The sequence below is a fragment of the Bos taurus genome, chromosome 26 (genome assembly GCF_002263795.3).
Source record: "Bos taurus isolate L1 Dominette 01449 registration number 42190680 breed Hereford chromosome 26, ARS-UCD2.0, whole genome shotgun sequence".
NCBI lineage: Eukaryota > Metazoa > Chordata > Mammalia > Artiodactyla > Bovidae > Bos > Bos taurus.
This window is the reverse complement of record NC_037353.1, coordinates 31,136,804-31,163,470: the sequence shown is the minus strand read 5'-3', so window position 1 is coordinate 31,163,470 and position 26,667 is coordinate 31,136,804. Positions and strand designations below refer to the sequence as shown.

At 34.9% G+C, this 26,667-nt stretch overlaps 1 protein-coding gene across 1 annotated transcript in view; it reads right to left on the bottom strand.

Annotated features, from left to right (window-relative positions):
- Positions 1–1,121: 1,121 nt before the first annotated feature.
- The window catches only part of SMC3 (structural maintenance of chromosomes 3), a 38,082-nt gene continuing 12,536 nt past the window's right edge, over positions 1,122–26,667 (bottom strand). The window contains exons 5-29 of the mRNA NM_174295.2: positions 26,215–26,286; positions 25,270–25,349; positions 24,927–25,005; positions 23,674–23,791; positions 22,499–22,674; positions 21,905–21,985; positions 21,517–21,681; positions 21,093–21,214; positions 19,744–19,957; positions 14,311–14,414; positions 14,048–14,147; positions 13,267–13,427; positions 12,713–12,854; positions 10,693–10,843; positions 8,805–8,957; positions 7,407–7,558; positions 6,469–6,627; positions 5,553–5,660; positions 4,938–5,046; positions 4,089–4,336; positions 3,797–4,009; positions 3,332–3,523; positions 3,001–3,178; positions 2,295–2,401; positions 1,122–1,529 (exon numbers count right to left, since the gene is read on the bottom strand). Coding sequence (NP_776720.2) covers positions 1,458–1,529; positions 2,295–2,401; positions 3,001–3,178; positions 3,332–3,523; positions 3,797–4,009; positions 4,089–4,336; positions 4,938–5,046; positions 5,553–5,660; positions 6,469–6,627; positions 7,407–7,558; positions 8,805–8,957; positions 10,693–10,843; positions 12,713–12,854; positions 13,267–13,427; positions 14,048–14,147; positions 14,311–14,414; positions 19,744–19,957; positions 21,093–21,214; positions 21,517–21,681; positions 21,905–21,985; positions 22,499–22,674; positions 23,674–23,791; positions 24,927–25,005; positions 25,270–25,349; positions 26,215–26,286 — 3,456 coding nt within the window. The 3' untranslated portion in view covers positions 1,122–1,457. The remainder of the gene's footprint in view (positions 1,530–2,294; positions 2,402–3,000; positions 3,179–3,331; positions 3,524–3,796; positions 4,010–4,088; positions 4,337–4,937; positions 5,047–5,552; positions 5,661–6,468; positions 6,628–7,406; positions 7,559–8,804; positions 8,958–10,692; positions 10,844–12,712; positions 12,855–13,266; positions 13,428–14,047; positions 14,148–14,310; positions 14,415–19,743; positions 19,958–21,092; positions 21,215–21,516; positions 21,682–21,904; positions 21,986–22,498; positions 22,675–23,673; positions 23,792–24,926; positions 25,006–25,269; positions 25,350–26,214; positions 26,287–26,667) is intronic.

Here is a 26,667-nt window from a genome sequence, read left to right as displayed (position 1 = left end):
AACTAATGATAAAAACAACACAGTATACAGGTGACCTTTGAACAACATAAAGGTTAAGGGTGCTGACTTCCCCTTAGAGCTGAAAATTCAAGTAATGCTATGTCTGCCTCAAAAACAAAGGAAATGATCCATAAAATGAAAATACAGGTAACTATATTGAAAAATATCCAAGTTTAAGCAGACCTGACCAGTTCAAACAAACGTTGTTCATGAGTCAAACTGTATAATCATACAATGGGATATTATTCAGCAATAAAATGGAATCAAATACTGGTATGTGCTACACCATAAATGAACCTTGAAAACATGCTAAATAAATGAAGCTAGTCATAAAAGGTCCTATACTGTATAATTCTGTTTACCTGAAATGTCCAGAATAGGCAAATCCATAGTATGAAACATACATTTGTGGTTGCCAGGGGAATAAGAGGAACAGGAGACGTAGAGTGACTGCTGATTGGTACAGTGTTACTTGTGGGGTAACTGAAATGCTCTAAAATTTGATTGTACAGATGGTTGCACAATTCTGTGAATAAACTAAAAAGCACTGAATTGTGCTATACTATTTTGAAGGGTGAATGTTATGGTGTGTGAATTACCTCAATAAGCAATTTAAAAACACAATAAACAACAAAGCTCTCCTTTGGGAAAGCCCAATGTTCCAACAACAAGGTTTTCCAAACTATTTACTTATCTGGAGGAACAACAATTTCTTGGATACACTTCCTAACTTCTATTAAACACACTGCCATTTTAAATTAAAAATACTTTTTAAAGGACAGTTACATTGAGTTATAGCAGGGTTTCTAATCCTCACTGAGGGTCAGGATCACCTTATGGAACTTTAGAATTAACACTGACTAAGACTCTATTCCTTAGAGATTTGGATTCAAGTGGTCTAGGGAAAGACTCAAGCAGTGTTACATTTTTAAAAGCTCCCTCCCATGGATTTAAACAAGCAGCCAGGATTGGAAATCATATTGCAATTCAACAGAATATTAAACCATATTTTAAAAATCTTCTTTTAGGTGAAGGCAGACCTTTTCTCAAGCAAAACAAAAAGCAAATATTTAAGAAAAATTTGTTTCCAATCATACAACTATAAATAAAAAGCCACATAAAACAGTCATAAAACCAATTATTTAATTGAAGCTATAAAAAGAGGCAATACACTTGATAAAATAATTAGGAAACAATATTTAGCAAATTTTAAAAGATTTAAAACAGAACACTTTACAAAAAGTTGTGTGGGAAATAAAATCCTTAAACTATGAATAGAAATGTAACATTACAGAGTACGTTATAAAATACAATGACAGAAATATAAAAGGACTATGTATACTCTAAGCTGAAAACTATTAATAATGACCAGATATTTAAGTTTAAATTTACAGTTCCTGGGTAAAAGGATCATATTACTTTACACATCTTCCAGACCAATGGGCAGTATTTTCCAATTAACCATGAGTGGTATCATCTTCTACAAAGTCTTTGGCCATCTCTGCTGTGATCACATCAATATGACTAACCTGAAGAATAAACATTAAAAACAGAATCTGTTAAATTGTAAAGAAACTTACCAGTGTTCCCACTGGATACTGTAATATTTTAAAAATACAGCCAATTACCTATAAATTTCATATTTCAAGTCAACTGACTCTAAAACACTGACTGATAAAACCCTTATTTTAATGCTGTTTGTTAACTGCTAAGTTGCTTCAGTCATGTCCGACTCTGTGCGACCCCACAGACGGCAGCCCACCAGGCTCCCCCGTCCCTGGGATTCTCCAGGCAAGAACACTGGAGTGGGTTGCCATTTCCTTCTCCAGTTTGTTCAACACATGAGTTTAAAAAATATTTTGCATTTTAATGCTCTGAAGATACAGATAAGTACTAATGTCTAAATATCTGAACCACATTTTTGTTCAGTTTTTTATTACTTTGCTATTTCAAAGAATTTTAAGGCTGAAAACACCTGAAGAGCCATGTGGTCTAACCAAATATAAATCAATGTATGTAAATGTTAAAGACTGCATTAAATAAGCACTAAATAGACTAGGGAGGAGGATAATGTCTCTTAATGCCAATGAAAATAAAACTATGCAATGAATGCCAAAAAAACCCCCTGATAAGCTTCATAAACATTTTAAGGTTTTTTTCACAAAGACTTCATCCAATAAGCAACAAGTTTCTGAATTTTTTCTCATGACTTAAGTAACAACAACAAAAAGAACTGAATGGATACAATGGATTAAATACTATATGAACTTAAACTTCATGTAAAAAAATTTTACCTTATTTCTGAACTTCACACCATAGAATTTGTCAGCTGACTCAAGCAGTTCAGGCCTAAAAGTAGTTGTAATGAATTGAGCATGTACAGCAAGCTCCATAATCATATCTGTAAAAAGAAAGAGTAATAAAACCGTTTTCTCAGTAGAACTAAAAATTTAAAAAGCAATGATCTTTAATCTTACCTAAAATTTAAAACTGCCTGTTTGCATACATCTATAGAAAGCATCCATTTATTTCTTAAGCTAGGGATAAACCTTTAACACCGATATCTTAGTTACAGAATATAAAAGCAGCATTTTCTAACTGGATTAGAAAATGTAGGATTAGAAATAATATCAAAGTAAATTTTTCTCATCCAGAAAAACCAAAAACAACCTTTTCCTGCTACCCACTCCCCCAAGATCTTTTGAACTTACTAAAGATCAGGTATAGATTATTTAAACACTGAATAAAATCTGTTTATGAAAAACAAGTTTTAAAAGGAGAGACATTTGTATAAAAAGCTGAACTGGAGTTGGATTTCCAATTGTTTCATGTTTCTCATAGAACTAAACTTTGTAGTCTAATAAAGAGAAATTATTTTGTTTATTGAATAATACCCTGTCTAGTCTCCCCAGATACCTCAGGCAGCAAGAAATATATGATAGAAGAGGCAAGCTATCATTTCTAGTAAGTTACTATGAAACTATGAAATCAAAACTGTACCCGACACAGCCTTTCTGTGCTGAGCATCCAGAGCCTGGTCAATCTCATCAAACAAGTAAAAAGGAGCTGGGTCACATTTCTGAATGGCAAAAATCAGAGCAAGAGCTACCAAGGATTTCTGTCCACCCGAAAGCTGTTGCATTTCTCTCATTTCACCTTGTTTTCCTGTAAATGACACCTAAGAAAATATTTAATTAGAGTTACTATTTCAAAGGGGTAAAATCACCATCATCACTTAAAATTAAATTGCATACAGTGTACCAATTTAAGATTTGCAAAATATTCCACTATGATAATGCTCTCAGGAAAATTGAATATAAAGTTATTTTACCCTAATTCCAACTCCAGTGAACTGGTCAACTGATGGAACACTGCTTTGTGATCCAGAGCCCCTCTCACTTTCACCACTCCCTTCTCCTTCATCCTGAGACTGACTGCCTTCCACATCTCCTTTCTTCATCACCAAAGTAGCTTTGCCACCAGGCACCAACTTCTGGAATACTTCACTAAAGTTTTTGGATACCTTAAAATGAATAATATATAAATAGGTGTCAAATGGATATGTACTTTTTAAAACAAAGACAAAAATTATTTAAAAGGAATAAAAAATATTTTCATTTTTTAATCTTAAGAACAAGAATAACTTGAAAATAGAACAAGAAGAACAAGAATAGCTGTATATATACTGGATGTCTGTAAATATTAGAACAATTATCAGTGGAAAAAAAGCTTTTAAATCTTTACAAATTGAATGATAAACTTTTAGCTTGTGTATTAACTACAAACAGAAACATACCTGTTTGAAAGTTAACTGAATAGCTTCATATTTTCGAAGTTCAAGTACATTCATCAGTTCCATGATTGATTTGTACCCCCTGTCCAACTCTTCTTGTCGCTTTATTAACTTTTCTTTCTGCTCCGAGAAATTTACAAACTGATCTAAAGCTTTTTTGTTAACATGGCTATACTTCTTCAATTCTGTGTTGCACTGTTCAAGTTTTCGAAACAACTATAAAGAGAAAAAAACATAAACTCACATGTAGGAAAATTTGTAATGAGATTTCATATTTAAAACAAATTAGATTTACCTGTTTGAGGCTCAGTGTTTGGTATTTTTCAAATGCTTCCTGTGGAAGTGATCCAAGTTCTCGAATTTTCTTCATACACTCTTCTTTCTTCTTCAGCAGCATGCCTTGTCGATTTGTCATCTTTTCTAGTTCTTTAGTATCATGATTTATAGCATCCATGTGTTCTTTTTCCATATTTTTCCAGCGCTCCATACTCTTCTGCAGCTCCTTAATTCCAGCTTCTGTTTTATCGATGGAATTGTCCAAATCTAAAATGGGGGGAAAACCAAATTAGGCCATAACACTTTTGTATTTTGGCTGAGCCATGCGGCTTGCAGGATCTTAGTTCCCTGACCAGAGAGTGAACCTAGATCCTTGGCATGAAAGCAAGGAGTCCTAATCACTGGATCGCCAGGGAATTCCCCATAACACCTAGGTTTAAGGTGTTATCTGACCAAAGATTTTAATGGTCAAATCTATCAAAATAAATAGGTTTAAATTTTCCTGTGAAAATTTATGAAAGAATTCAGAATAAAATTGGGAGTATATACAAGCCATTCAGTTTATAAAAACCTAAAATAATTTTCTTCTCAGCAATTAAGTGTCAACAAACTTGATTCAGCTATTCCATGCTTTTGTCAATGAAACTAATAATGTATGGTCTCTTAAAAACTGCCACAAACATTTCAATAAAATGAAGGTGACTATAATCAACACCCTAAACTCTGTTCACTAGAAACTGTTTACGACAAAAACTTCTGGTACATGCTTTTGCCTATTTGGGTATTTCATTTTGTAATACAGTCTTATAAAATGAATAAGCTAAATTTAACTAGATATCAAAAACATTTTTACAAAATAAACATTCACCTTCTGATCTTGCCATGGTATCTTTCACCCTTTTATTGATGGCTTCAAGTTCTGAGGTTGTAGCAGTGAGAACAGTACCCCCTTCTGTCTCTCTCAGTTCATTGAGTTCCTATAACACAAAAGGAACACAGGAGCATTAAGCCATAAAAATATAAACTTAGTTTCAAAATGCTATGACTGCCAATGTTTATATAGCTGTTGATATGTTTGAATAAACACTTAAGGAAACCAAAAAACATACTTCAAATAGTTGTAAATACTTAAGGTATCCATTAAGCAAGAAAAAAATGATTAATGACTAAAAAATTTCTTAGCATCTGACCACTACTGAGAAAATAATTGTAACTAATATTTACTGAGTACCTACAATGTGCCAGATAATCACACAAAACATACTGCTATGCTTATTTTACACAAGAGGAAACTGGAGCTTAGAAATATCAAATGACTTGACCAACACAGCACACTAGGTGGCAGTGTGAGATCTCCAAGCCAGGGCAGGTCGTCAGACTGCTAGTCTTTCTGTCCCCAGAGTCCATACTCTAAATCAGAGCCTCTCACGTAAGCATATTCAAAAGGTTGTGCTCATCAAGAAACCATCAAAAGAGAACGTACCTGTTCTACTTGGTCCAAGCGTTTTCTCAAATTCTCATTGAGGTAAGTCTCTACTCGAGTAATAATACCTTCTAATTTAATTCTTTCATTCAGTAGTTGTCTGTTTTCCTAGAAGAAAAAAGAAAAACAAAATTGTTTGTCTACATAGGCATGCACATTTCACATACAGGAATGCTGTTAATCTGTTGTTGTCTCCATTCAGATCAGATCAGTCGCTCAGTCGTGTCTGACTCTTTGCGACCCCATGAATCGCAGCACCCCAGGCCTCCCTGTCCATCACCAACTCCTGGAGTTCACTCAGACTCATGTCCATCGAGTCGGTGATGCCATCCAGCCATCTCATCCTCTGTCGTCCCCTTCTCCTCTTGCCCCCAATCCCTCCCAACATCAGAGTCTTTTCCAATGAGTCAACTCTTCGCATGAGGTGGCCAAAGTACTGGAGTTAAAAGACCTTTATTTTCTTCATCTACTCTCTTATCTATCCAGAAAGGCTATTTTTGTGCCTGGTTCTTTTTATAAGGCATACTACCAAAAATATCTTTCTTTTCCTGCTTTTCACTTTTTGAATTTAGTGTTAATTATTTACATCTATATTTAAGAATCAAATGTTATTAAAATGTTTAATCAAAAGTATTTTTAAATATGTAAAAGTGGTCACATCAATAAATAGCAAAGCTAATAAGCTCGATTTTACTAATGACAAACAGGCATTAAATAAGATGAAAGAAAATAAAGATTTCCTATACAACCTTATCATAAGGTTTAGAAAAACTTACTAAAATCTCATTTACTTTAATGGATACTGGAAGTCTTAATCTTATATTTTCTCAGTATCTCACACTCTTTTACTAGCAAGAAAGACACTTTTCACAACAGTTGATTACCAACAAAATTTTTTTCTGTCAACTGTACTTGCCTGCTGAAGTTGACGAATTTCATCATTCAGTGCATCTACCCTCTTCTGATCTTCAAGACTAAGTTGAGAAAGCAAATCAGTTCCCAGTTCTGCTTTCAGTGATTCTCTGGTGGACTCCATAGCATGCAAACTTGCCTCCAAACTTTGTAAGCTACGTTGCTATATGACAGATTTTCCATTTATTAGTAACAGTATTAGTCAGTGTACACTTACAGTAGTGAAAAACTGGAGACCATCAATATTTGATATTAAAGTGAGCTTAAATAATATTATCTCAAATATTAGATGCCCATTACATTTGATAATTAGAACTATGCAACAACAAGAAAAATGTTTACAATGCAATGTTATGCAGGATCTGTGGAATAAATATATCATATTCCATGGTCAACCTATATAAAAATCATTATGCATATTCATAAGAACAGAAAGAAGTTGCTAGAATGTTAGGGTGGTCTAATTGTGGGTATATACACTACACTTTTAACTTTGTTGTTTTAGTGTAATTGATGTACAAAATTAGTAGTTTGTGTCAAAACTGCTCATGTTTATGAGACCAATGGATATTATCATTTGTAATAGCAATAACAATTCACTTTCTAACTCATTTTAATATAATTTGGGCAAAATGCAGTCAAATAAATCCATAAATAGCATTTACAGACACAAATGGTACCTGGCTGACTATCAAACAATACTTTTATGTCATGGCTCAAAATGCCTACTGGCTTAATGAAGTTGGAAAATATGAATTTGGCATACAAAAGTAGACTCTTGAGTACTGATGAGTAAAAGTGTGATAAAGATACATGCAGATACCCAAAGTATGGGCCTAAATGAAAATGGAACATAATGTATATGCTATATAACCTACACAATATATAGTCTACCCCAGATCTATATAATTAAATATATTTTTAAAAAGCATATTTACGAACCTTGGGCATAAAGGTTTTCTCTGACTGCTGCCTCTTCTCTTTTAACATCTTCATTTCTGATAATATGCTATCTCGAGATGCTTTAAATTTCCTTTGCTGAGTCTCTATTTGCTGCATTTGGTTCATAAGCTGATCAATTTCATTATTAATCCCTATACAAGGCTAAGGAAAATTCTCTTCAGTGTCTACTAACTTGTATCCCCTTCCTTTTCTTTATCCCTAGATTAAGCTATTTCCCCAAATTTAAGTACCATAACAACACAGAATTAAATCCTATGTCAAGTCTGTTCAGTCATAAAAGCAGCTTTAAACATTTTAACCCACTTCTCTCTCAAAATAACATACAATTTTACCAACTGCTATATAAAATAAATAAAACCATGGGAAAGTCCTAAAGGAAGCTAAATGATACACATTTTAAAATATATATCTTTTTCATTCAGCAAGTATTTACTATATAAACTTATGCTTAAAGCACTATATAAGACAGTCAGATGTAAAGAGGAGGCTTCACGTATTTTCCCAGGCAAGATCTGTGCTCAAATCTTGCCAAATTTGGGCAGATTTCAAAGTATGCAAAGTCAAAGCTAAGACGTTTATTTACCTTCTTCTCTGTGCTCTTGCTTCCAACTGATGACAAAGAAGCTATACACTCACAATTTTTAAAATGCCAGTTTCAATAAAAATATCCTAATGAAGCAGTAAAAATAATTATTTTCACTGCTTGACTACCTGTATTTAATATTGTGTGACATAATGCAAGGTATAGACACAAAGCACTTTTGCCTTATACCATGGTTATTTTAAGAAAATGGACATGCACAACTGTTTTAGTTTTGAGCCGAACTAGTCACTTTTCACAGAAAACCATTTTTATCTGAAAAAACGGAAAGAACCATGGTTACTAAGACTTGCATTTTGATGGACATTTCCTCCACTAATACTAAATCTTAAACTCAAGATAATAACCCCTAATAGACATTTTTCAATCCTTATATATTTAACTTCTATGTAATATGTGGCATTCCTGATACTGCCCACTCTTCTTCCAGTGAAACCCTATCCTGGTTTTCTTCCTATAATTGTCTGACAAATCCTCCTCAGCTCCCTTTACAATCTTAAATTTCTGTGTTCCTCAGGTTCTTTTCTCTCAGAAATACACTCATTGCCATTAACTATGTAACAGTTAAGCAAAGGATATTACAATGGTTTTTAGTTTTCTCCCTGTTTTCGGAAGTTAAACGGACATACTACACAAGCCTTAAGTAAAAGTCAAAATAAAACACATGGGATACTTCCCCCCACTGTGTATGTGAAAATACATCTAACACTCAAAAGATTGTATATTCCAACCAAAACACAGGTCTTTCTCTATAGCAACATAAGACAAAAAGATATTTTCAATATTTCTGCGCAGATTTTCATTGAGCTTTGCTTCAAGCTCACCAAGTTCTTCTTCCGCTTTTCTAACGTCTTTTTGTAATTCAAGTCTAGACTTCCTTGTATCATAATAGCCTCCAGTCAAAGCACCTCGATGACTAACTTGGTCACCTATTAATAAAACACAATAAAATTAGTAATTCTGTATAACAACATCTTTATTCAACAATAAATTGATTCATAATCAAACGCCTAGATTAATCTAAAGGTTTTACCTATTTAATAAGAACTTAAAAGTTAAGAGTTTAAGCCACCCCGGAAAAAATGTTGTTTTACAATATGAACACTTGCACTTAAAAAATATACCTTCCAGGTAAACCTGAACATTTGCCAGAAAGGAAAGAAGTGTTAAAGACTAACAGGAACATGTCAACAAGACACAGAACCTAGCTTGCAATTCCCAATGGCCATAACTGGAAATATGAAAATCAAAAATAATAATGGCAATCTGGAACACATTGAATAATAAAAAAAAAATCCATGAATCACAGCAATACATAAAAAGGAAAAAAGGAGGGGGCTTTTCTTTACAGAAAAGTGACAGCTAATAAATATAGAAGCAATCACGGAATTTTAGAATGATCATTTTGAAATCCTCAATGTATTAATCAAGTCAGGCAAGGGTCACCAAAGGATGCTCAGCCCTTGGCAAAAAACTTTTGGGAGAACCTGATATTCATGTGTCCATATCATTTATTACTTACAAAGGGGAAAAGGTACCTTTACAACCAAGATCTGCTAGAGGTCAAAGCTGACCACTAACAGTGGGACACGCAGTAAGAAGTACACATCACCCATGCCAAGAATGCTTAACCTAACCTAATAAAGAGGAAGCAGTAAGACAAATCCACAACACAAAAGATTTTTGAGAGGGCAGACAGAAGAAGCAAGAACCACAGTCCCACAGTGGCTAAAACGAAAACTACATCAGAGAAAGTTAACCAGGATGAAAAAACCAGAGGGTTTTGTCCCAGATGAAGGGGCAAGACAAATCCCAGAAAAACCACCAAATGAAGTGGAGAGAGGCAATCTTCCAGAAGAACTCAGAATGATAGTCAAGATGATCCAGAATCTCAGAAACAGAACAAAGATTGAAAAGATGCAGACATGTTTATCAGAGACCTAGAAGAACTAAAGAACAAACGAGATGAACAATACACTAGAAGGAATCAATAGCAGAACAACTGATGCAGAAGAATGGATAAGTGACCTGGAGGACAGGATGCTGGAAATCACTGCTGCAAACAGAATAGAAAAAAGAATGAAAAAAAATGAAGACAGAACACAAGAATTTCTTTGAAAAAGTAAATTTCTGGGGGTGGGAGGAAAACTGGAGAACTGTGCTATACTGAAACTGTTTATGCTCCCCTGTAAACATATAGGGGAAAAAAAAAAAAGAAAATGAGGACAAGTGAACCTATATACCAGAGGTTCTTAACCTTCACTCAAAATAAAATTCAGGAGGTCCACTGCTAAATCTCGTTTTTAATATCTTAAAGAATAAATTACTATGTCATATTTCTAGAAATACCGTGATAACCATGCCAACTGGTTTCTTTGGTGATCCAAAGTATTTTGTTTAATACATTTAAAAAATTTTTGAGAAAGGTGCCAGAGGCTTCACCAAACCAAGTCCATGGTGCCAAAAGGTTAAGTAAGAAATTAATTCTACTATGCATTAAATGATTATACTTATGAGACATCAATTAAACATAAAGTGTTGACCTTGTTTAAATTCTGACTTGAATAAACCAACAGGATTTAAAAATGAGAAGTAACTGGACATGAATTTTCAAATACTTTTAAAGGAATTTATTTGTTCAAAGCTAATAATACTATTACGAACCTTCCAAGGTTATGCAGTCCATAGTGAAAGCACGGGCCAACTGGGTTGAAACTTCCATACTACGACAAATAAGTGTTTTTCCAAATACATGTTTGAAAGCTTTGTCAAATCTGGGATTGTACCTCAATTTACTTATCATAGGAATAGCATCCTAAAAATGAGTATGTTGTTAGCAAGCAAAGAAATCACAACACAATTAAAATGTGTTAGCAGAATTGTAAATTACATTTTTCTGAAATACAAATAAACAAAATGCCTTTACATTTCAAAACTGTTGATTTTTATACTGAACAAGTGAGAAAAATCATTCTACTGAAATATCCTGGAAATTGTACTCATGTAAGTCATCCAGGTTTTCAATAGTATAGAGGTTTTCAGAGTACGGTGATAAAGAGCTCAGTGGCTTTGGAGCCAGACTGCTCAAGTTCAAATCTCAGTTCTGCTTCTCAGATGTGTGCTCTGGACAAGTTGCTTAACTTCTATACTCATCTATAGAGCTACAGTAACAACAGTACCTTCCTCACAAAGTTGTTAAGATTAGGCGAGTTATAAATGTGAAACATTTAGGGTAGCATCTGTCACACAGAAGGGACAAATATAAACTAGTAGTATATTCTCAAAATATTTTCATTTTATTTTCATCTAATAATACACATATAACCTTAGTTAGATACTCAGAAAAATATTTTTTCAGATAAAATTTATTTTCCCTTTTTTCTCTCTCAACTGGCAGAATCAAATTTTTACATTAGGAAATACATCCTACATACAGAAAAAAGCAATAAATATGTTGTTGCTGCTGCTAAGTTACTTCAGTCGTGTCTGACTTTGTGTGACCCCAGAGACGGCAGCCCACCAGGCTCCCCCGTCCCTGGGATTCTCCAGGCAAGAACACTGGAGTGGGTTGCCATTTCCTTCTCCAATGTGTGAAAGTGAAAAGTGAAAGTGAAGTTGCTCAGTCGTGTCCAACTCTTAGCGACCCCATGGACTGCAGCCTATCAGGCTCCTCCGTCCATGGGATTTTCCAGGCAAGAGTACTGGAGTGGGGTGCCATTGCTTTCTCTGAATAAATATGTTAAGCTTGAATTAATAATTACAAAGCAAACACCAATATAACCACCATGTAGGACAAGAAACAAAACACTGCTATAAAACCCAGAAGTCATGCGTGTAGCCCTCTTCTAATCATAGCGGTTATCTCCAATGGTTACCTGCTGGTGATGACCACTCTTATAATTTTGTGGCAATCACTTCCTTGCACTTGTAGTTCTGTCATCTAAGATTACTTTTGTTCAGGTATTGTAAAGGGAACAACACTATATGCGTTCTCTCGTGACTTGCTTCACTCACGTATCACATTTAGGATTCAATTTCTCCTCCTCAAACTTCAGAGAGTTTGTAGATTTAAAAGAAAAGGCTAGACTACTTAAATAGCTCATAAGATTCTCACTGTTCCTCTTCAACTGTAGCTCATTCTCCTGGGTTTTAGCTTTAACCTTAAAAAACAGTGAAATAACTGCTACTACCATCAACATTCTGAAGCCAAATGCCTCAAAGCAATTACATTTTTATCAAGGATGATGTCTAGGTAATATTTTTAATCTGTTAAAAAGCATACCAGCTAATAACAAGAGCAACATTATGCTTTCAGAGCCTATCATCTTGCTAGATATTTTTAATCTAATTTATAAGCTGTTTCAAAAAAAGAATATTCAGAAATCTTATTTACTTTAAATGATACTTCCGCAGGGAATTCTTCTCCAATTATTAAATCTTAATTTTGTCTCCTTGAGTTACACTCTCAGAATACCCTGTACTGATGTATTTTAACACTTTGCACATTTTGCAATGGTTTATGTCATGGCTGTGACCTCTGTCTTCCTTCCTTTCCTCATCCAGCATTAACTATCCTCTACGGTAAGAAAGGAATGTTTTCCTCACAGACCATGTGAACCAGTGTACAGTGCTAAACCAAGAAAAAAACTTACTGAAAGACAGACTTTAACACACATCAACTCACATTGGTTTCAGGATAGGCAGTATCCCTTACATCTAACTTGTTAAGAGGCAGGAAAGTAACCTCTCCAGGAAGATTCATTTTATTAAACTCCATCAAAATCTTCGTGCTGACTTCATCTGAATCAACAATGTGATAAAATAACCTACATGTAAAGAGAATGAGATAGGTCCAAAGTGCTTTAAACATTTAAGCAAACAAGTTACTTTTTTCTGTGCAATCCAATTTGTATGGGGAGGGCTATAATATATACTCTAGAATTTTAGAAGAAAAAAATTTATTAATAAAATTCTCAAAACACTGCAGTGCATACTTTTCACATGGACCCCTCCACACACAATGGAGGGAGAGAAAAGTACAAAAAGGAGAAGTTCTAGTTTCTACAACTAGGAACAAACACTTAGCATCAATGTCTTTAAGTGGAATATTAAATAAAAGAGGATTGGAATATTAAATAAAAGAGGATATATTTAAACTACAAAAGGTTGTTTCTTAGGTTATTCTTATTCCCTCTTTTCTTTAAAAACTCAAAACACAAGCAAAAAAACAAATCTCACCTGTTTCCAGCAGTGACTTCCACACATGTGTAGAAAGCAGGCTCACATTCAAAGTTATTCATCACAATACCATGATAGCCATTTTGAACATGCTGGTTTATTCCTTTTCGACGGAAGTGGTCTAGCACTTTATTTATGCTATCTATTCCATTTAAAATGGCCTGTTCAGAAACAAAAAATTGTAAAATATTGCTAATGGCACTCATGCTGATATAAAATGCCCCTATTACTCTATACATTAAAAAAATATACCAAATTGGGAGACTGGAATTGACATATACACAACTACATATAAAACAGACAACAGTAAGAATCTACTGTACAGCACAAAGAACTCTACTCAATACTCAGTAATGCCCTATGTGAAAAAAGAATCTAAAAAAAGAGTGGATATACTTATATGTATAACTGATTCACTTTGCTGAATACCTGAAACTAATACAACTCTGTAAACCAACTATTTTCCAATAAAAATTAAAAAAAATAAAAAATATACCACAGATTAAACACCTTCTCCAACAACAGGTCAACTCCTTTTAAATATGCCAACTACGTGCAACACCTTGTATTATGGATTCTGTCCCATGACATTAGCATTAAAAATGGACCCTTCATCTAGAACTCAAAAGTGCTATTTTTAATAGCATGGGTGCTTAAATGATATCCAGTATTTCATATTTATAAGACAAGTTAATTTGCATTCTTCTCTTGAAAGCTAATAAATTCTTATGCAGTGATAACTGACTCAATGCAAACTGAGGTAATGAAAGAACCTACCCACCTTTCCTGTTGCAGCTCTAAGGAGTTGCTGTTTCTTTTCAAGATCTTCTCTTTTAGCAGCAAGTGCCTGCTGTTCTGCATTCTCTTCTCTCCACAAGTAACTAATCAATAAAAAAGAGACTGTCTTCAATTTTAAAATTAAGACAATATGCTAACAGTATACAATTTTGAGGGAAGATAGTTAATTTATAATTTAAATACCATTTAACAGCCAGTAACTACCATTACTCAAAAATATTAAGGCATACTTTAGTCTATACTAACTTTCTTTCACTTTGTAATTCATCTTTCTTATTTTTTACTTCATAGTATTTTCTGTCCAGTTCTTCAACCCGAGCTTTGACTTCATTAAGATCCTGATCCAGTTTCTATGGAAATAAAAATACATCAAATTTAAAATCTAATTTCATACAAACTAATCCCTAGTAACAGAAAGCAGGTCAGTTGTTACCAGAGGATGGAAGAGGCCAGGAAAGGAGAGAGGGAGGAATTACCAAGGGATATGGGAAACATTTTGGGGTGATCAATAGGCTTATCTTAATTGTGGTGATGGTTTAACAAGCACATACACGTATCAAAACAATTAATCTGTTCATTAATGACCTTACTACTTCTATAATATATACTCTAGAATTTTAGAAGAAAAAAATTTATTAATAAAATTCTCAAAACACTGCAGTGCATACTTTTCACATGGACCCCTCTACACACACACACACACACACACACACACACACACACACACGAATACAAGAGATTTAGGAACATACTAAGAAGCAAAAGGCTCTTTTGCACAATGTACTTAACACTGTAAAATCATCTCTATCCAATATAAAGAACAGAGTTCACCCTCACAAGTGGTCATTTTGATACACTTAAATGCAACTGAAATATTGAAAAATAATTTCAAACTTGAAAAAGAATGAATAAAACCTCTCACTGCAAACTCCTGTTTTAGCACCAAGCTTTTTCAAAAAGGGCATCTGTTGAGGTTGGTATTTCCATGAACTCAAGATAAAAATGCTTTTTATTTCAAGACAGGATGTAGCTATCTCAACTAAAACTATACTAACAAATTCCCAAAGAACTGACTACCTCAATCAATCTGTTTTCCATTCCTGACCAAAGTCCAAAGCACACTGGCCAGTAGTCTATTACTCCTGGTCACTTGTCCTACCAGCTGAGCTGTTTATGGTTACAGAATCGGTTCTGTTTGCTCCCTATTATGTTTTTGTTTTTAGGTGACTGATTACATTAAACATTAGATAAACTGATGATATGAGTACAAGGAAAAGTTGTTCCTTTAAAAAACTGATTTAGTTTTGAACACACTCAAAGACTAGTCACTGAAAATTGGATTAAAAGAACAAGTGAAAGTGAAGTCGCTCAGTCGTGTCCGACTCTTTGCGACCTCATGGACTGTAGCCCACCAGGCTCCTCCGTCCATGGGATTCTCCAGGCAAGAATACTGGAGTGGGTTGCCATTTCCTTCTCCAGGGGATCTTCCCGACCCAGGGATCAAACCCAGGTCTTCCGCATTGCAGGCAGAAGTTTTAAACTCTGAGCCACCAGGGAAGCCCTAAATGGGCAAAAACCTCTAATATATAAAATGTAAGTGCATATGGTAACAGATAATATGTACTTTATAATGGGCTTCTCAGGTAGCTCAGTAGAAATGGAGTAGCCATCATAGTCAACAAAAAAGTCTGAAAAGCAGTACTTGGATGCAATCTCAAAAACAACAGAATGATCTCTTTTCGTTTCCAAGGCAAACCATTCAGTATCATGATAATCCAAGTCTATGCCCCGACCACTAATGCTGAAAAAGCTGAAAGTTTCTATGAAGACCTCCAAGACATTCTAGAACTAACACCCAAAAAAGATGTCCTTTTCATTACAGGGGACTAGAATGCAAAAGTAGGAAGTCAAGAAATACCTGGAGTAACAGGCAAATTTGGCCTTGGAGTACAGAATGAAGCAGGGCAGAGGCTAATAAGAGTTTTGTCAAGAGAACACACTGGTCATAGCAAACATCCTCTTCCAACAATACAAGAGAAGACTCTACACATGGACATCACCAGATGGTCAATACAGAAATGAGATTACATTCTTTGCAGCCAAAGATGGAGAAGCTCTATACAGTCAGCAAAAACAAGACTGGGAACTGTGGCCAGATCATGAACTCCTTATTGCCAAATTCAGACTAAATTGAAGAAAGTAGGGAAAACCACTAGACCATTCAGGTCTGACCCAAATCAAATCCCTTACAATTATACAGTAGAAGTGAGAAATAGATTTAAGGGACTAGATCTGATAGACAGAGTGCCTGATGAACTATGGACGGAGGTTCATGACAATGTACAGGAGGCAGGGATCAAGACCATCCCCAAGAAAAAGAAATGCAAAAAGGCAAAATGGCTGTCTGAGGAGGCCTTACAAATAGCTGTGAAAAGAAAAGAAGTGAAAGCAAAGAAGAAAAGGAAAAGACATAAGCATCTGAATGCAGAGTTCCAAAGAATAGCAAGGAGAGAGATGAAAGCCTTCCTCAGTGATCAATGCAAAGAAACAGAGGAAAATAATAGAACGGGAAAGACTAGAGATCTCGTCAAGAAAATTAGAGATACCAAGGGAACACTTCATGCAAAGTGGGCACAATAAAGGACAGAAACAGTATGGACCTAACAGAAGCAAAAGATATTAAGACGAGGTGGCAAGAATACACAGAACAATACAATAAAGATCTTTACAACCCAGATAATCACGATGGTGTGATCACTCACCTAGAGCTAGACATCCTGGAGTGCAAACCAAGTGGGCCTTAGGAAACATCACTATGAATAAAGCTAGTGGAGGTGATGGAATTCCAGTTGAGCTATTTCAAATCCTAAAAGATGATGCTGTGAAAGTGCTGCACTGGATATGCCAGCAAATTTGGAAAACTCAGCAGTGGCCACAGGACTGGAAAACATCAGTTTTCATTCCAATCCCAAAGAAAGGCAATGCCAAAGAAAGCTCAAACTACCACACAATTGTACTCATCTCACACGCTGGCAAAGTAATGCTCAAAATTCTCCAAGCGAGGCTTCAACAGTATGTGAACCATGAACTTCCAGATGTTCAAGCTGGATTTAGAAAAGGCAGAGGAACCAGAGATCAAATTGCCAACATCCGCTGGATCACTGAAAAAGCAAGAGAATTCCAGAAAAACATCTATTTCTGCTTTATTGACTATGCCAAAGCCTTTGACTGTATGGATCACAACAAACTGGAAAATTCTTAGAGAGATGGGAATACGAGACCACCTGACCTGCCTCCTAAGAAATCTCTATGCAGGTCAAGAAACAACAGTTAGAACTGGACATGGAACAACAGACTGGTTCCAAATTGGGAAATGAGTACGTCAAGGCTGTATATTGTTATCCTGCTTATTTAACTTACATACAGAGTACATCATGAGAAATGCTGGATTGGATGAAGCATAAGCTGGAATCAAGATTGCTGGGAGAAATATCAATAACCTCAGATATGCAGATGACACCACCCTTATGACAGAAAGCGAAGAGGAACTAAAGAGCCTCTTGATGAAAGTGATAAAGAGGAGAGTGAAAAAGTTGGCTTAAAACTCAGCATTCAGAAGACTAAGATCATGGCGTCTGGTCTCATCACTTCATGGCAAACAGATGGGGAAACAGTGGCTGACTTTATTTTTGGGGGCTCCAAAATCACTGCAGATGGTGACTGCAGCCATGAAATTAAGATACTTGCTCCTTGGAAGAAAAGTTATGACCAATCTAGATAGCATATTAAAAAGCAGAGACATTACCTTGCTAACAAAGGTCCATCTAGTCAAAGCTATGGTTTTTCCAGTGGTCATGTATGGATGTGAGAGTTGGACTATAAAGAAAGCTAAGGGCTAAAGAATTGAGCCTTTTGAACTGTGGTGTTGGAGAAGACTCTTGAGAGTCCCTTGAACAGCTAGGAGATCCAACCAGTCCATCCTAAAGGAAATCAGTCCTGAATATTCATTGGAAGCACTGATGCTGAAGCTGAAACTCCAACACTTTGGCCACCTGATGCATAGAACTGACTCATTTGAAAAGACCCTAATGCTGGGAACGACTGAAGGTGGGAGGAGAAGGGGACAACAGAAGATGAGATGGTTGGATGGCATCACCGACTCAATGGACATGAGTTTGAGGAGTTGGTAATGGACAGGGAGGGCTGGCGTGCTGCACTCCATAGGGTCACAAAGAGTCAGACAAGACTGAGCGACTGAACTGAACTGAAATGGTGGCTCAGTGATAAATAATCTGCCTATCAAGGCAGGAGACACCGGTTCGATCCCTGGGTGGGGAAGATCCTCTGGAGGGGGAAATGGCAACTGACTCCAGCATTCTTGCCTGAAAAATTCCATGAACAGAGGAGTCTGGTGGGCCACAGAGTTGGACACGACTGAGCACACATGCACATATTTTCTAACAGTAATTCAAAATGTCAAGTCACAAAGTCAAGGAAAGACTGAGGAGCTGATGCAGATTAAAGCAGATAACAGAAACATGACAACTAAATGCAATATATGATCTTATATTGAATCCTGAATTGTTTTCATCCAACTTTAAGGAGAACTGTATTTACATGTGCAGCTCATAACAGGGAAGTCCCCTTGGAATGCTAATCACTACTCATATTCATAAGAAATACCTTGCGTGCTACATCAAGATTGGTATACACTCTGGTGAAGAATGCTGATAAAGAAGGCTATTCAGGTGTCGGGGGTAGGCAGTATATGGGAAATCTCAATACCCTCCTCTCAATTTTGCTGTGAACCCAAAGATGCACTTTAAAAAATGTCTAAAAATAAAGACTGGTACATAAGCATACACTTATCTTTAAATATTTATATATAAATACATGTAAATATTATACATTAAATGCATATAAGTATACGTATTTAAGATTTTATGTTTTCAGTGACTTTTCTGATAAACTGACCATACCAATGGTGAAGACCTTGTAAGGTAAAAAGGTTCCTTCTAGGTGTGTGTATATATAAATAAATAAATATATATATTCTTACCCTACACCTGTCCTACACACTCCCTTCTCACCACTTCGATCATCTTCCAATCACCTATATATATCCACAAGTATCACTTAAGAAAGCATTTTTCTCTTTCTAATTTTAAATAATTTACAATCTTTCTTATTCAAAGTAATAGTTTTATCTTCTACTTCAATTTTTAAGAAAATGCTAACTAAACATGCAGAGTGAATGTTTAATTCATTTAGAAAGTGTTATAAAATCACCAATGTGTTAACAAAATATATTCTGCAGTAAGTTATTACATTGATAGAATATTACATTATTACATAAAAATGGAAAACTTTTAAATTACTATAGTCATTTTAGATTTGTATGTTACTTAAAGTTAAGTGTACAGTCCAAGTGCATGTTACTGACTCATAAATATATTTTAAAATATATTTAATCTATATGGACACTCACTGACATGGCAAAAAAATCTTTAAATACAGAATTACCATATGTATAATATTAAACTGTCCTGGTCTTATCTAATTAAGTATCTGTCTTGTGTATTTTATGATAATTATTTACAAATAAAACTTAAAAGAAACAGATAAACCTGCACATGTTCACACTCAAAGATTTCACAAAGCAGCTATAAAAGTTCTTACATTATACTGCTCCAGATTTTTCTCTTTATTTGCCTCAGTGTCCTCCAAATCCTTATGTATAGCAGCAATCTGTCTTTTCTTGTCATTAATAGCTTGATCTAAAGACTTGAGTTCCTTTTTAATCCACTTATCCCTTTCTTCTTTTGATGTAAACTGGCTTCCTCGACCCTGCTTTGCATAAAGGTCCGTTCTCTCTTGGGTAGCTTGGGCCAATCTACACAAGACAGAAAAGAATGGATTGAAAAGGAGAACAGGAAATAACCAAGTTTAATTGCAATCAATACCTCAAGAGTACAGAGAGACAATAACCATTTTTGTAATTCCATACAAGAAGGAAAGGAGAATTCCCTGGTGGTCCAGTGATTAGGACTCTGTGCTCTCACTGCCGAGGGCCTAGGTTTGACAGTCAGGGAACTAAGACCCCACAAGCCACATGCAGAAAAAGGGGAAAAAAAAAAAAAAAAGGAATTAAGTATAAAAGCAACTGTTATCTAATAGTGCTTCTAGGACTAGCTCTATATAACATTAATTTAACTTCAAAATCACAGTGAAATTCAGGTAAAACAGCCCATCCTCTAAGGATTTAAGGTCCTTCCTGGTCTGGGTAGGTCAGTAAACCTAGACAAATCTAGCACCCTACCTCAGGGATTTTCAAAAATGCTCCAACTATATTTAACTATTTAAACATTTTCAACACCTTACAATGAAAGACATTATGAAAGTTAAAAGGCAAGAGAAAACACATAGAACATAAGGACAAATATTAACCCCCAAATAATACTATCAAACAGTAAGAAAAAAAAAAAAAAAACCAGGAAAAAAATGGACAAAGGATATAAACAGGAAATTCATTAAAATGAACATATGAGGCATAAAAACATGATAATGTACTAGATTGTGAAGTCAGCAAACAATGGCAAGTCCAATCTTCAGACAGAAATTAAAATGTCTAGATGCTAAAAGATGTCAAGTATGAAAAGAAGGTGGCAGAATGAACACACAGCAGGATACAATTTGGATAAACAAAAGAACAATCATCATTCATGTTTTTAAAAGTCCAAAATTTAGCTATATTACTTATGAGCAAGTTACTGAACTTCCCAGAGTCTTAAATGTGTCAAACTTATAGTGAGGATACTGTGGCTCACCGAGGGCTTATGCCTCGGTGATACGCGTACACTAATACTGGCCCACAGTAATGGCTGTTACTTTGGAATGGGCATTTAACTTTTTGCCCTTAATTACTTTTTGCCTTTAATTACTAACTTCCTAACCTATAATTCTTTATACAATAAGGTTCTATAGAGGAACCATGTAGAAAATTAGAATTGGTGAAAAAAGTCCCAGACCTAGCAATTCCTCGCTCTTCTTTTTCTTTTACACTGTTGAATTTAGGTTCTGTTTCTGCCAGTTCTTTCTGCTTTTCTTCTATTTTTTCAAGCAGCTTCTGCCTTTCTTTTAATAAGCGTTTCTGTAAATAAAGCAAGATAAGTAAAAATGCAATCTGTTTAAAAACTTTTCTTATTTTTAAGTCTAGTGTAAGATATTTTCTCATGAAAAGAATTCATGAGAAAACTGATCCTGCAACATAAAACTAATTTTTAAATGTAAGTAACTGATAGTACTCAGTTGCAACTTGAATGCAAATTATTTTAAAGTGCCAAATTTTTTTACAAAAATTCAAGCATGCACCCCTGTCACAGAAAGGACTGTCCTCTGCAGTTCCCACTCACCTGAACATTTATGTCTTTCATTTTCAGCATTTTAACTTACCCTCTGTTCACTATTGCCTGCCAATTCATCTTGTAAATCCTTGGCTTTAAGCTCCAATTTAGTTCTCTGCTTAATTTGTTCCTGTCTTTCAGCACTGAGCTGTTCCTTTTCTTCCTTCATAGCTGAAATTTTTGTTTTCAGTTCTCTAACTTGGCGCTCAATATCCTATTCAAAAAGTATCAGATAGAAACAAGTTAGACAACTAGAAATACAAAAGCAAAATCAGAACACCATTATTGGTTTGTCTTTTTCTCTTATTTGAACTTTCAGTACTACTCTCTTTCCAATACTCAATCCCAGTGACACCACTACTTGAAGTTACCATTCCATAATTCTGGTACAGAAAGTTTAACTTACAAGTTACCCTAAGTCTAGTTTAAAACCTTACCTCCATTTTATCTCTTGCATCCTGCTGAGCATCTCTTAATTGTCTGGATTTTTCTCCACTTGTCTCTCGCTTAGCAGAAAGCTGGAAAAAAAACCAAGCTATGATTTCTAACCCATTTTGGATTTGTTCAATATTTTATAACATCTAGTAAAAATCTTTAAATATCTGCTAAAACAAGCATTCACTTAAAAAAATTTTCCCCCCAAAATAACTGTATTGGTTTTAAATATAAAATGCCTAGTTTTCAGCATTACCTAAAACAAATTTTTGTACAAAATGTCAGCAATACTAATTACAAAATACACCTTAAAAAGTCAAGAAAGAAATTCGTGAAACCCTAAACGTTGCTTTCTTCTCACCCTGGTCTGCCTGACACCACCACCTACTTATATTTCAGATGCAACTACAGCAAGGACCACGTGGGTCATTTTCCTTGGAGTAAACTCAGAGTAAATTTGCTGAGTAATGAATTCACTAAGAAGTTTTAAAATTTTGAGGTCTGTATTTAAAAATCATTGAAAAGTATAAATATAGTATGAGTTTAATATATTCATAAAAATAAAATTAAACAAGTGGCAAAGGTAAGTATTTTACCTCATCAAGTTTAGCACGAGTCTCGTTAAGTTCCTGATTGTAAATGGTATATTCCAGGGCTCGTCTCATCTTATCCCACTTTTGATACTGAGCTAGTTCTTCCTTTTCTTCCTCTAAGGTATGTAATCTCTCTTCAATGTATTTTAACAACTCATTGATTTTTTCCCGTTTTCCCTCTTAAAAAAAATGGGAGAAGGGTGAAGGAGTTGAATAAAATTTTTACGCAGTATCAATTCTCAAATATAGTGTGTAAAACTTAATCTTAAGCACTTTAGCATTATTTCTTTGATATTAGGTGGTAACCAAATCTAAGATACTAAAATGGCAATTAAAATGCTTTATTATGGAAAGTATGAAAGAATAAACTTATACATGGTGACACTGATTCTTATATTACACATTTACAGGCCTTTGTTTAAGCTTCCTTTAAAAGTTAATGTGCCTCCCCATGACATTAGGGAAAAAAAAACACAAAACCCTACTTAATATCACTGGTGTCACTGATTCTCAATTCTTGTAACAGCATTATCTATATAGCTGCATATACTGAATACTTACTATATTCCAATCATGGTGCAACTTTGCTCCTCTATTCACCACTACAAACTATAAAAAAGGACTGCACAGATGGGAAAGCTTTGGACCACAAAGGTCAAGTCTAAAGTCTCAATATCAGGTAACTGTTATTTAGACTTTGAACGTAAGGCTCTCTGACTCTAAGCCATGAAAGGGCACAGCACTTGAAAGGCAAAGTTGAGTTTCCATAATGAATGTACTAAGGAAGAATCCAAGTTCAAAGTTTAAGTTTTACATTTACTTGCTTGTGAATAAATTAAAACCTAATGCCAACTGATATTTCCGCATTTTTTTTTCCTGAGGAATACATCCAAATGTGTTATCCTCACTAATAATGAGAAAGACTTTAAAGGCACAAAGCAGCTGACCTAGAATGGTACTATTATCTCACAGTAACAATTCTTTATTCAAAGGGACAAACTTAGAATTCTCAAACCTTAAACTGCCTAACACTAATTTTCTTTCCAATCAGTCTACAAGCAAATTATTATACAATAATAAATATTCCTGAGAATAGACAACTTCTCTCAAGTATCATAACACAATGAAAAAGCAATACACAGAATAGAAGAAATAAGGCAGAATAACATTTATTTTACCTGTTTCCTTCATTAAAGATATGCTTTCTTCTTTTCGTTCATCATACACTCTAGTACCAGCTACTTCTCTTAGTAGTTTTAGTCTCTGAGAATCTGGTGCTGTGGCCATCTGGTTAATCTAAAAATTTTAGAAAAATAATTATTTACAGAGCTAGATTGCTCTTTAAGAACTCTACCTTGAAAGGTATTCACATGCCAAGTTTTAAGTATGAATTCACAATAGGAGAATAGCAATGAACAGAAAAGATCTTGCCCTCAAGAAACGTACACTCTAGTGGGAAAAAACCCAGGAAGCATACATACCATTACAGTATAAGTGCCATGAAGAAAAACAAAACAAACTAAGAAATTATAGCATAAAGAGTTAGGGTGACGGCAGCGCTCTTATAAAAGAGGCAGACAACATAGATGGCTTCTATGAAATGACCTATGAGCGGAAATTGAAATAATATAAAGGGACCTATGCTGCATGCACACAGGAAGTCTCAGGTAATTGCTTTCAAATCAGCCTCCTTTTAAAGACATTTTTCATAGTCTTTTCAAAAATCTCGCTCTTGAAAGTGAAACACATATTCTTCCTAATCCCGTTTTCTGCATGCTAACTTTCTAACACATAGCTAAAAACGCCTCCAACATGAAATAAGAAGTGGACATTTTAAAAGGATTCTCCCCTAGTCCAAAACAGTACAACAAAAAACTATCAGGACACTGCAGGGTATGTTCTAAGAAAAATAAATTATTTTAGATATATACAGTTAAAACATATGAGGAAATAGTAGAACAATCAGCTAAAGTATATAACTCCTAAAAACTGTAAAAAATACAATTCGATTGAGAGAAAATAACATGTAGCATTATGGCAGATTTCTGGTAATGTAAACTTTCTAGTATATTATACTAACAGAGTATTAATTTCAGAAAATAACTTTTTTCAAATGTGATTTTTATAAAGTTTCTACAATACTCTTAACTTCTACAAACCAAAAATATCTGCAGATCACTAAGAAAACATGATCCACTTAAATAATTCTGCTGAAATACTTTTATCCCACTATGCAATGGATCTATTTTGCACTTTATGGCCACAAAAAAGGTATTATTAATACAAACTTCAGTGCAAAATAAATCAATGAAAACAGAAGATAGTAAGGTCCATTATCACCCGAATTTAACCACTAGAATGAAATCAAATTCATCATTCAATGAATATAATCAGAAAACAAATTCCCTTTAAAAAGATACACATTTTTTACCTTTCCTTGTTTAACAATATAATAAGGATTGCTTCGAGAAAAACCAGCACTTTCAAGGAGATTCATCACATCATTTTTCCTGTTGATAAACAATTAAAAAAGTTTTCAAATATATAACAATCCAACAATAAGCAAAGAATACACTAACCCTTGAGTTAAGGGGCATGAAGAACTACAGAACAGTCATTAAATACAGTTTATATCAGCCTCAGGGAATCTTCTGATTCTTATGCTTGAGCTCTAAATAATAATTTCCTGAACACGAGGCAAAAGTACCTCATATATGAGCCAAGTAAAATACTTTTACTCTCATGTATAAAAATTATAAGCATAAAATGCTTACGTGACCATTTTCTTGTCTAAGAAATACTGATCCTTTTTGGCACCGATAACTCTTCGAAGGGAAACTTCCTCTTTGTCGATCTAAGAAAAAAACATAAATGCTCAAACATAAATCTAACAGTAAATGTTTTGGAAACATTTCAGTTAATAGGGTCATTTTAGAGTCCGTCACCATAGCAATTATTTTGAAACTTCAATTACCTCACTAAAGATATGCTGCTGCTGCTAAGGCACTTCAGTTGTGTCAGACTCTGTGAGACCCCAGAGAAGGCAGCCCACCAGGTTCCCCCGTCCCTGGGATCCTCCAGGCAAGAAAACTGGAGTGGGTTGCCATTTCCTTCTCCAATGCATGAATGTGAAAATGAAGTCGCTCAGTCATGTCCCACTCTTCGAGACCCCATGGACTGCAGCCTACCAGGCTCCTTCGCCTATGGGATTTTCCAGGCAAGAGTACTAGAGTGGGTTGCCATTGCCTTCTCCAAGAAAGATACGCTATGAATACTCAATTCTATGACAAAGACCTTTTTCTACAACAGCTTGCACGTTCCCACTTGTTTACCAGAATATTCAAAACTTTAAGATAAAATTAGAATGTAAGCTATAGCTATTTTAGTATAAACTAAATCATAAAAGCCTTCCTGGGTAGCTAAAACAGTAAGGAATCTGCCTGTAATGCAGGGTTCAATCCCTGTGTTGGGAAGATCCCCTGGAGAAGGGCATGGCAACCCACTTCGATATTCTTGCCTGGAGAATTACATGGACAGAGGAGCCTGGAGGGCTACAGTCCACGGACTCACAAAGAGTTGGACACAACTGAGTGACTAACACACACAAATCATAAAAGTCTAAGTACAGCTATAAATAAAAGTTTCAAAGCACGAGAAAAGTCAGCTGCATCAATAAAATTCTCAACATTATTACTGAAAAGAAAAAAACAGTTACTCACCGGTAACCGGTTGTCTGAATTGTCAAAAATAATCTCCACAAAAGCAGAAATAACACGAGGACCAGTACCCTCCTAAAACACAAGAGAAAATTCATGTCATTTAAGTGGTATTTTCATATTCTTTAAATACTTTATCACAGCAATCCAGTCTATGCCCCAACCACTAATGCCAAAGAAGCTGAAATTATATGATTCTATGAAGACCTACAAGACCTTCTAGAACTAATACCCAAAAAATGAGGTCCTTTTCATTATGGGAGTCTGGAATACAAAAGAAAGAAGTCAGGAGATACCTAAAGTAACAGACAAGTTTGGCCTTGGGAGTACAAAATGAAGCTGGGCAAAGGCTAACAGAGTTTTGCTAAGAGAACACACTGGTCATAGCAAACACTCTTTTCGCATAACACAAGAGAAGACTCTACACATGGACATCATCAGATGGTCAATATAGAA